The sequence below is a fragment of the Drosophila takahashii genome, chromosome X, assembly GCF_030179915.1.
Source record: "Drosophila takahashii strain IR98-3 E-12201 chromosome X, DtakHiC1v2, whole genome shotgun sequence".
In the NCBI taxonomy this organism is placed as follows: Eukaryota; Metazoa; Arthropoda; class Insecta; order Diptera; family Drosophilidae; genus Drosophila; species Drosophila takahashii.
Window position 1 is genome coordinate 8684028 of NC_091683.1, and position 12071 is coordinate 8696098.

General features: G+C 39.1%; 1 protein-coding gene across 7 annotated transcripts in view; it reads right to left on the reverse strand.

The window, feature by feature from the left end:
- LOC108068044 (YLP motif-containing protein 1) overlaps positions 1-12071 on the reverse strand; it is a 29362-nt gene that overhangs the window by 12679 nt on the left and 4612 nt on the right. For 2 of the 7 annotated variants that reach the window (XM_070219235.1, XM_070219236.1), the window contains exon 1: positions 4019-4693. The exons of 1 other annotated variant lie outside the window; for it this stretch is intronic. In XM_070219235.1, the coding sequence (XP_070075336.1) occupies positions 4019-4082 (64 nt within the window). In that variant the 5' untranslated portion in view covers positions 4083-4693. Of the gene's footprint in view, positions 1-4018; positions 4694-5826; positions 6416-6920; positions 7037-7101; positions 7154-7690; positions 7802-8214; positions 8404-8475; positions 8665-8726; positions 9235-9460; positions 9574-9639; positions 10130-11269; positions 11846-12071 lie in introns of those variants that run through there. 4 more of the 7 variants (XM_070219232.1, XM_017157409.3, XM_017157414.3 and 1 more) reach the window with 4 other exon arrangements.

The following is a 12071-nucleotide window of genomic DNA, read 5'->3' on the forward strand; positions in this document are numbered from 1 at the left end:
TTTGTTTTTTAATGTAAATTTCCTACAATTTATAATTTATAAACCATCTGAAACGTTTTATAAAATAACTCCCATTGCCAAATGGCCATAAACTATTTAATGAAATCATTTAAATACTCGTATAAGTACGGAATTCCAGTTTGTTTTTCGACGTTAGTGTTTTTAAGTAGCTTATAATGGCCATATATCTTGCTCCCGGTGTATTTATACGACAACCCTGACATTTTTATGGAGCTAAATAATGCATTTGGCTTAGAGCGACCACAGAATGTCCATCGATTCCCCAGAACCGACAACCAATGTGTGTGGGGGAGAAAAAAGGGTAAAGGAGAAATGGACAAAATGCAGTTTAAGCCACAAGACCATTAAATTGGAATTTCATAAAGCTTTCAGGCATAAGTGTGCACAACAGGGGTTAAGCACGGCGGCTCGGGGGTTAAGATGGGGGCACAAATGCCAGATGCAGCTGTTGCCCTCAAAAGCAGACTATGCGATTATTCTGCTGGCACAACAAAATAATAATAAAATATATATGGCCCAAAGAAAATGAAAGCGAATAAAAGGGGGGAATGTTCTAGGCAAATACAAAATCAATAATAGGAAATTTATTTAAAGGAAAATTAATTATGTGGGGTTCGAAATCAATTATAAAGGTGCCCAAAAGTATGCTTCAAAATAAGGAAAGTCTTTTTTGCAATTTAATTATGAGGGGATTGAAATCAATTAGAAAGGTGCCTAAAGTAAATGGAGCGTCTGCTTTTTCAATTAATCTATAGGATTTGCAGTTTCGAAAAAATTCAAAGACTGTTTTTATTATAAAAATTCAAAACTATGAATTGATCCAATAGTTTTCTGCTATAAAACTATGGTTGCTAAAATTCTATGCCGCAAACCACCGAACCGAAAGGCATTTCCAAAGTCTTTACTTTCCACTGAATGCCTTCAAAGTGCATTCAAAAATAAAAACATTTCCCTGGTGCACGTGGCATTCTTCAACGGTCAAAGTGAAATGCAATCTCCCATGGCCAAAATGCCACGAATGCGGCCCAATCAAATGACAGAAACAACTGAAAGGCAGACACTTGACTGCGGGCCAGGGAGAAAGGACCCAAACCCAACCGAAAACCGAACAAAAGAGTCATTCAATGTTCTTGTTTTCCCCCCCATTTTACTTTTATTTTTATATTTTCTTGACCAAAAAGGGGCGGCGGAAGGGGGTAAAAAGAATGCTAAAGACTTTCTCTGCAATTCCCCGACTCACTTTATTATTATTATTGCCCACGGGCAGAAATGCTGCACAGCAGCAGCAGCAGCCAACAAAATAAAATGCCAGAATTAATTAAAATTCATAATTAGTTGCATTTTGCATGCCAACGGGCCACGAGGTCACGACAAGAGCTAATCCAGCCTCTGGCTCAACTTGGGTTCTCCGCCCAGTGCACAGTGGTCGAAAAGCGGTTGGAAATGGAGTTTGGGGATCGGAAAATCCAACAAACTGCGTGAAATCTGTTTTTAAAGTGTAGAATTTAAGATGAAATAGTTTAAAAATGTAAAGCTATCTGAATATTATAGATATTAGATATTATTATAGATTTTATGATTTTTTAAATAATTTTAAGGCCCTGAAACAAATTTTTGTTTACCTTGTTTTACACCATTCAAATTCAACTCATTTAATCGTAGAAAACAAATACACTATTTATTAAATAACAATAAAATGCTATAAAAGTTATTAATTATATTTGAAATTAAATAAGCGAATAAAATTAAAATTACCGGTAATTCTCATAATAGGAAAATTTTAATTAATATTTATCCTCAAAATTTGTTGAACTTTATGACATAGTAATCCCCTTTTTCCAACGATTTCGAACCACTGTGACCATTCTACGGCAATTCTCATTTCGCACTTTATTTGCTTTGCAGGAGAAACCAGATGGCAGTTGAAGGGTGAAAGGGGGAGAAAGGATTAGTGAGGCACAGGACTTTCTCCTTAATGATGTGCCCGCCCATTGGCGACCCCGCCCACTTGTTGAACTAGCTGTCGTTGTTGTTGTTGTACTTCTGGTTCCATTCGGTTGGCATAATTGCAAAATGCATTTTTCCATTGGCAATCCGAAGGGCTTTATGTGTGGGAGAGCAATTAAAATCAGGAGCAAACGAAAATAATCAAATATTGCTGCCCCTCCTTTTGGCTTTTCGAATCGACTAGCCAAGCGGAAAATCAATGCAAATTCAAATTCACACACGCCCCAATAAAATAAGTAAACAAGTGTGGGTGCCCGGCATTGTTGTGTGCGTGTGTGACACTCGACCTTTTTTTTTTGGTTTTGGCATTGACTTTGAAAACCTGCCCCCAACAAACCGCAAGCATTGTCTTTTCATACCCTTTGCCAAAGGGAAGGGCTATTGAAATGGTTTAGAAAAATAACTAAATAATATTAAATATATATTTTTAAAATTTTTGGAATTTACTTAGGCCTTTTAAAATTAAAGGTGGTTTGAAATCACTTGTAACCGTGTCTAAAAGTATGCAATGAAATCTTTTAGGTCAACCTTTCCATTGGAATTTTGCCAAATGTTGAGATTCTGCTTGCACTGCATACTTTTAGACACCCTTAAAAAAGATTTCAAAAACTTCTCCACTTTCAGGCTCTCTAAAATGCATCCATGAATATTAAGTTATATTTTGTTCACAGATATTTCACATTTAGGGCATCCGAAACTCCGACGACGATGTCCCAAAGTCTAGACCCTTCTTCTAATTGCACCTTGTGGCAACTGGGTGGTGGCAAGTGTCTAAAAATAGTGCCACAGCCCTTGTTGCATGTGCTTTCATTTTCGTTTTGTCGGTGGTGTCGAAGTGCTGAAACCGCAGTGTTGGGTCAACAAAAGTGGGAATTCAATTTTGATTGGTGGGAAAATTCTTGGCGCCATGTCCTTGACTTCTACACTATCTAGTCTCTAATTTGCCAAAAAGTTTCTTTGCCAGCCACACTTTGTCCCTCAATTAGGTCCAGAAAAATCAATTTGTCCAAATGAACAGCTGCGGGGATTTTTTGGTCTTGGCAAACAGCACTTCTGTGTGCTGCCGCCTTTTTGTTTTAATTAAAAGCAAACTATTACCGAACTAAATGAGTTTGCCCAAGTCAACTGTTTTTCTATTTTCCTCCGAAGTATTTCTTTCTTTTTTTTTTTGATATGGAGGAAAATTCCTCGCTGAGGTTTCGCTGTTGCAGCAACAATTCAAGGATTTATACGCAATTTGCATGCAAATCAAGTCGGTCAGGCCGCTTTGGCGGCTCTTTAAATGGGCTGGGATTTATATGGGTTGCCCGGGGGGCAGGATTGTTGGATTGAGCCCGCGCTTAGGGCACTCTGACTGAGATTTATTATCTCGTGCGACTGTGGGTGGCGCAATCTGTACTCGGATTCATGGCACATCAACGGCGAATTAAACCACTGCGGAAATAACCCAAGCAAACCGACCGGAAAATGACCTGAACTGCATAAGGGAAGTTGCATAGAGATAAGGTATGCTAATATAATATAATATAAAATATACTACAAATATACTTTAAAGGTGTCTAGAAGTATGCTTCAAAAAATGTTTCACAGCATACTTTTAGGCGCATTTTTTAAAGATTTCAAAGTTCTTTTTTCTTTTTTACTTAAGATTCAAAATTTAATAGAATTACGCCAGAATAAAATGAATTTGGGATAAAGAATTTAATGACAAGAATAAAAACATTTTTGTAATGCACATTAAAATAAGCAAATGGATCTCCTAATTTACCCGAGCTACCAACTTTATGAGCACTTAATCTTAATTTCGCATATATTCCCACATAAACCAAAAAAGTCGACCGAAATTTATGACACCCCCCGGGTGACATCCCAACTGGACTCCAATTGGGTCAGCCGCCCTTCCAGCTGGACACGCATTAATCCCAATCGGGCAATCGGGACCCAAAAAATGGGGGAGTTATGTAAAGTGTCAAGTGTCAAGTGCGCTTACCTTGGGTGAAAAATAATAGATTAAACGATGACAACGTTAGCACGGAGCTGGAAGTGGACGACATGCTTCCATAGCACGCTTAAAGCACGCTTTACATAAGCTTCTGCTTTCTCTGCTCCTCCTCCTTCTCCTCCTAGCTTTATCGCCCCCTCCCTTTTGGCCAAAGCCGGCTGCAAAGCAATCAACAAAGGCGCAGGCACAGAGAGAAAATAATAAAAACAAAAAAGCAAACAGCGACGACGCGCCAAAAACCAAAAAAAAAAAACTGAAGAAAATAAAGAAAAGTTCTCTTGCTGATTTCACTACTTTCTCCTATTTTATCCTTTCACATTTACTGTTACTCCTATCGCGTGCGTTCGCTTTGTTGTTATTTTTGCTCCTTCTCTTCCCTCCTTTCTCCTCTCCTCTTGGTCCTCCTCTTTCGCGACTCCTTTTGACGTAACTTCAAAATGCGGCTGCTGATTTTTCGGGCATTTTAAGCACTGCTTGCGGTTGGGAAAGGTGGTATTCAAGATAGTTCAACTTGGAAATATTCAACTTGAAAAAAAATTACGTAGTGTTTGTTTAATTTAACTGCAATTCGGTGTTTGGAGAGAGTTGTTGTTAACGGGACACTGGATTCTTGTGGATTCTCGTTAGCTTTCCGCCGTTCATGTACCGTTGCGTTCGAGTTGCGTTGCTCGACTGAAACAGAAACTGAAACTAAAACTGAAGCGCCTCCAATTCGGTTGCTTCGTGCCAGGGACTCGGAAAATGGCCCGCCAGAGCCTGGCCTTCGGCAGTTTTCCCGCCAGATCTGGCCGTTTTAGAGCCACAAAATAGTAGCTAGAGACAAAGGGAAAGTTCTACCCTAGAAGTTTGATAATAATTCTCCAGACATTTTAAATTAAGTCTTAGAGATTGCAGACTATCTATAAAACTATAGAGGTTTAAAACGAGAGCTTAAGGCATTTGAAATAAAAATGTTAGAGATTTTAAATGAAACCTCTTTAAAAGCCACCCAAAAGTATGCTACAATAAAAAGTACGACAGAAATTGGTAGTTTTGCGTCACAAAAATCTCCAAATATTGGATTACTCTTATAAAAGTATTTAAAATAATGGTAAGATGGTATCGCAAACTTAATAATATTAATATAAAATATAATAACAAAAAATTACATAAGTTAATAAAGATTTGTACGAAATGAGAGTTTTGCCCTATTTTTAAAAATAATAATTAAATCCACAATTGCAAAATATTATAAATAAATAATTTGTAATACTTTGATTTTAAAACCTTTTTTATTTGTAAACATTACATGTATTTTATTTATAATTCACTGTATGGAATATTCACTGTTCCTGTTCACTTACAATCACTTCACATTCAGGAATTGTTTTACTTTCAATAATTAATATTATCAGGTAATGATATTCAGCTATCTTTCGGACTTCAACCAGCACTGACTGTCAATGGATTCGTGAGCTGGAGAGTGGATGGAATGGCTCGCATTGGTGTTCCAACTCCCCCTGATCCTTCGAAGTCCCTCCTCCAAATGCACCGCATGTTGTGCAACTCTGCCAGGAGCTGTCATCTGTAATTCACCTTGGCAAGCATGTGAGTGCGATGCACACACACCCACTGCCTCCCAAAAAAGCCCAGCCCATTCCGCCCCCGGCCACGCCCCCCGCCCCCTCGAGGAACAGCTGTCGATGGGCTGTTTACAGAGCAACAGAGACAGCTGCCAGGCGAAAAAGCGAGAAAGCTGCAGGTTCAATGAACCCGCCAACTTTTGAGGTAAATAAAAAAAATTATGTTAATACATATATATATATATATATATTCTCGTATATTTTGTCAAACTAAAAAAAATTGTCGGGTGCATCATTCGGTTCTAAAAGCGAATTGATTTAATTTACAATTAAAATACACCCGTATTTATTCTATTTTTCTAGGATTTTCATCGCGGATGTTCGTGTGGTTCGAACGAAATTGAATATTCGTTTGTGTAAATGCCGTACTAAAAATGACTGATTGTTGCGAAATTATACTGATAGCATTTGGATGATAGATGATTAAACGTAATTCGGGGTCTTTGAGCCTTTTGTTGGCGCACGGCGGTCCCCATATGCATATAGTATGTATGTGGAAATGGAAATGGCCTGCGCTTTTTTGTTTTGGTTAGTGGAAATGACGCGAGTTTTTTGTTTGTTATTTTTTTTCTGTCTGTCTCAGTTGCGTGGCTGTAATTGGCGTCTAGCGACGCTTGATGCGCTCGATGTACTTGGTTTTATTCAGGGCCCGACTTCCCGCATTGGGGTCCATCATGCGGTTCCAGTCGGTCTGACCCACCACAAAGCCGATGGCTCGCATCTTCTCCTGCGAGCGCTTCTCCTCGATATCCGCCCAGCGAACCTGGAAGATATTGAAATATATAGATATTTTTTGAAATATAATATAAGGCCCCTACGAAACGTTTCTTGGGTCAAAAAAATCTAGTACATAAAATATTATAAAAATTTGTATAAAGAAATATTTAATTTAATTTGAATTAATATTTAAGCACTCAAATAATTTAATTATTATAAGTTAAGTAATAAAATACCTATATCTCCCTATTTAATGTGTTTTTTCTCTAAAAAAAAAAGTCGATATTATCGAATTGATATTGTGGAAGTATCGAAAATATCGATCATTTTCAATTTTAAAATGTATATTTACTAGCCATAATTTTAGACTATATTAGAAAGTGAAAATATATAAAAACAAAATATCGTAGGTAATTAAAACCCATGAGCAAGGGAGATGGCAATATAGCTAGCCATCTCCTTCTCTTCCATGTGTTTTTCTTTGTTATTATAGACCCCCACTATAAAGAAACGTTTCCCCACCAACCAACCAGCCATTAGTTTCTACTCACGCGCTTCTTTCCATTGGCTGAGGTCCTGGGTGGTTCCCAATCCTCCAGCTGCAGATAGTCGGCCATGCTGGCGGTCCGGCGGTTCTGCATTAGACGCTTGGTGCCATCCAAGCGGGCTGAAAAAAGAAAGGATTCCGTTAGTTGGTGGCACAAAACAAAGTCAAGATGATAGGGGACTCACCCAGATTGTCCTCGGTGGTGTCACATTCCCATTTGCTTTTCAGGAAGCCGCACTGCACAACGCACAATTGGGAGCCGGATTATAAATGGAGTGCAATGGTAGAATTTCAGGAAAATTTTAAGAAATATTCACCCCAGCTAACCAAGCTGCCCAAAAAGCCACCAATTTCCTGTTTCTACATTTCTAACGACTGATTGGATTATTAATTTCGGGACAATAGTGCGACTAACAACGGAAATCGTTTTAAATTCAAATAATTATTTCTTGATTAAATGAAAATATTTAAATAAAAGTAAAAATAATAAAAAAAATATTGTGATATTATATGTATATAGGATATGTGTTTACAAGTATACCTTTGAATGTAAATTTAACAATATTACCAAGGCAAAGTCACCAAAAGCCAACTAATTATGGCCAGAAAAATGTAATTAAAAGTTACAATATTTGTTCTTCAAATTGGACATAAAAAATGCAATCTGCTGGCAATCGTAAACCCCATTAAAACCCCATCGTCATCGCATCGCACATGTGCCTCAAAATGAATCCAATCCAATCAGTCGCAGACGCAATTGCGGGCAACACTTACATCGTTGGAGGCGTCGGCGCTATTGCTGTCGTCCGTCTCCTCGACAGCCGCATCCTCGGATGCTGCTGCTGCTCCCGCGGTCTCCCCATCGTCGGCGCATGCATTATCGTCCTGAAAGTGAGACGAAGCCGCCATAAATCAACAAAACGTTCGCTTAGACCAGCTTGCAGAGTTGCCTTTACTAAGAGCTTAACGTAGTTTCGTAATGGTTGCTTAGACTAAAAGCCTAGAGGTGCACATATATTGCAAGTCATAAAATGGGAATATATATATATATTTAGGGTATATATAGTGTGGATTCGATTCCAGAGTGAAGAGCTTAGTCTAGAGTTGCGCTGCCGCTTTTCTTTGGTTTTTTGAATTAACTTGGCCCGGCCAGGTCAGAATTTAGGATATTCTTTCTTAAAGATTAATCATGACTAGAGTTTGGCTTGTCTTTTTGCGAGTTTCGGGAAACTCAGGAGCCGCAGCAAGTGCTCCTGTTCCGCGGCGATATGGCAGCCACCGCCTTAGTGCATAGTTACCGTAGCCATATCCTCCACATCCTCCATCTCGACGACGTTCTCGAGCAGCGTGCTCACGTCCAGCTTGATGTACTGCAGCGGCGTGTTGCACCAGTTGTCCAGCACCACGCGGATCTCGTCCTCGGTGCGCTGATGCGAGTTTCTGCCGAGGCATGTCTCCAGATCGCAGTGCAGATCCACTATGTAGGGCTGTAATAATTGTTAATAATTATAATAAATAAAATAATTAATATAATAATTATTATTTATCCATGGACGCACCACAAAGTTCGAGTCTTTGGCGTGGCAATAAAATTCATTCAGTGTGCGCAGCGAGTTGTTGTTGCAGTCCACAATTATAAAATCGTACAGATTATCACTGAGCGTCTTCTTGAAGGACTTGATTAGATACTGCATGTAGGTCTCCTCCATGCTGTCGTCGTACTCGTACAGTATCTCCTTCTTGGGTATCTGCAAGCATTTCAATTTGATAATTAAATTTAATGACCTAATAATCATCTCACACAGCTCACCTTCTTGCCCGTCTTGGGACACTTCTCCACGTAGTCGTTCTCGATGATGAAGTAGTCATCGATGGACAGGATCCGTGGATTGGCACCGCCCATTTCCAGCTCCTTTTCCTTGATGAGACGCGCCACATGCGACTTGCCGCAGCCGGGAGGACCGCGCAAAATGATGCAGATGCGCTTGGGACGCGTCTGGCGGCCGGGATTCATAAGCACCTCGTCCACGGAGATGGTATTGCGATTCTCGCTGGTCGGCACCGACATCTCCAGATGCGTGGACGTCACCGGATTGGGTACTTTTTCATTCGCATTGGCGGCCGAGGGAAAAAGTGACATGGTTGGCGGCGGCGGAGCCGATCCATCAATTCCGCCGCCAAATTGACGGGCGGGAAATGGATTGAAGGGATTTTGATTGAACTGCTCGGGGGCATTTCCCTGATTCCAGCGGCTCATTGAGGGCGGCGGCGGCAGAGCTTCGTTGTCATCATCATCGCAATCCAGTGGCGTTAGATTGCTAGGAGAAAATATATGATTTTAATAAAATATTGAGTTTAATTTTAAGCTGATTGTAAACGATGAAGCAGTGAAATATGGAAATTCTTTTATAATTGCCGCTGCATCGTTTACACTCCGCATGAGAATAACTAAAAGCTTAAGCTAATTGTAAACGATGAAGCGGTAGAATAGGGAAATTCTTGATATAATTGCCACTGCATCGTTTACACAAGCTTTAAACTTACTCCTCTCCATCGGAAATATCCTCGAGATCATTGGGCTCATTATTTGATGGGCACTCATCGCCCTGATCCTGGAACTCATCCTGTGCCTGTTGCTGCTGCTGCTGCTGTTGCTGCTGGGAGAATCGTAGTCGGGATTAGAGACCAAGGACGAGGCTTTCACTCTGCTGACCACCACTCACCTCATCCTGTCCGGGATTCGACGAGGTGCACTCGTCAACCGCAATCGATTGCAACTGTCGGTTTTGATGGAACTGAATGCGCTCCTCCCTTTTTTGCTGTTTGTTCTTTTTCTTATTCTTTCGCTTGCTATTAGGAGCTCCTCCCGGTCCTCCTGGTCCTCCCGGTCCTCCTGGTCCACCTGTCATTCCTTGATTTGGACCTCCTCCCATTCCCATTCCCATTACTCCTGGCATTCCCATGCGATTCGAGGAGTGGCCATACTCGAAGGTCTTCACGGGTCTGAAATCCGGCATCCTATCGGCGGGCACTGCACTTCCGCCGGAAGGCCCATCGATGGGGTTTCCGTCGCCCGACTTGTGGCCATAATCGATCACCTTGGCGGCAGGTGGGTTATTGGAATAGTCGAACACCTTCATCGGTCGATAGATGGGCTCGTTTGGGTGGCTATTGTTGTTGTTGTTGGGGAATTGTTGCTGCTGTTGCTCCGGCCTTTAGATTTTTCATGTTTTTTTTTTGTGGACGAAGGTGGTGGGTGGAACACACCATTGGCGATTTTAGTATACAATTGTTTGGTTACGTTTGTTGGATTTCGATTTTGTGGTTGGTTTTTTTTTATTTTAAATATATTTTCGATTTTTTCGTTTTATCGTTTTTAATTTCGGTTTAGAGGTTTTCAATGTTTAAAAACCAAAAGAAAAACACTTGAACTTTTACTTGGGTTGAAATTTACTAAAATAGTTTTTTTGTTTTTGTGACTTAAGAAAGGGGGGCGTGGCAGGGGACGAAGGGGCGGGTGCGCAATCTACATGTCCCTCTGCCCAAAAATTGTAGACGAGCATAAATAGATGCGTATGTATATATTTTGGCCCTAAACTTAGACTAGGCAAAACTGCTTGGCTTATAAATAGCTTCTCTGGGCAATTCATAAATATACGTTTGAAAATGTTTAAAGGCTTTCTTGAAGTCGAAATAATTACAATATTAATTACTTAATTGTTATATTTGGGGAACCAGAAAAGGCAGAAAATTTGATTAACAAGCGGACAAAGTATTATATCGGAAATTACTTATAAGTGATTTTAAAATCACAACGGACCACAATAGTTAAATTATTTAGATACAACAGACAAATTTATAAAATAATATTGACAGCTATTTAATTTTAAGAAATATTTCAGAATGAATTTTAAGTTTTTATCGGACAAAAGAGATGGTTTATCGATTTATCGGACAAATAGATTTACTTTAATAATAATTGGTCATAAGTTGGCTAATCTAAATAATTAGAAAATACTCAATTTTCTTATTTTCTAGGATATTAAAGTTGAGAAATGCTTAATTATATTACATTCCAAGTTGAAAGCCTTAACATCGGAAAATTAGAAACGGACAAAATCGGAATAAGACGAATTATAGTATTATCGGTTTATTAAACCAAAACCAACAGTAGATAGCAGTATTTTCAGTATTTATGAAACAGATCTTGAGTCACAATCCTCTAGACGTTTTACAAATTATTAAAAATATGTAAATATAAACCAGAACCAGTGTTTAGCGATCGGAAATATTAATATTAAATATAGAAATAATTAACAAAACAGACGGACAATTTTCCCCCAATAACATTACTTTTCGTTTTATCTTCCTTTATTGATATTAATTCCATAATAGGTATATATTTAACATATACGACTTATATAACTCCGCGCTATAAAAGTATTACATATTCCACTAAACGAGACTTAAAGTTTGCGTTCTAAACCAAAGAATTTAACTGGGAAAATCATGAATTCGCGTCATAATGTAAAACGTAAAGAACTTAGTAACAAAGTGAATAAGAAATTGGTCTATTTTTGTAAATTCTTTCAGGGCAAAAAATAAGAAGGAACAAAAAAAATGGTTTCAAAATTTCGAGCAGCAAATTTAGTCTCAGTACAAGTTGTTGTTTTTTTTCGATTTCATATTCGTTTTCTGGCAGATGTGTGTGTATCCTTAGGTTCTAAATGTAGGTCTTTCCCTGGCCTCTGGACTCTGTTATCTGATGACTCGATTTCGAGGGGGGTTGATCATCATCTGCCCATTTGATAGCCCCCCTAAAAATCTCCTAATCAGATCCCGGATTCGAGAGTTCCAGAGCTCAGTTCCTGCGCTTCTGCTGTTGCTGCTGCTGGAGGTTCATATACCGTCTACCGCCCCCTTTTCTTGCTGCTCAGACAATGGATCAGACACAGAGATCGGTATAGATATATATATATATATATATATCACGTATGTATCGGGGGCATCGCCAAACCATCAATACCAGCGGTTACATATTCGTTTTTGTGTTGGTTTTTTTCGTTTCGTTTGTAACATTATTTAAATTATATGGTTTCGTTTTTTTTTTCGAGTATTTATCAGTATTGCATAGAAGTAGAAGAGAAGAAGAAAA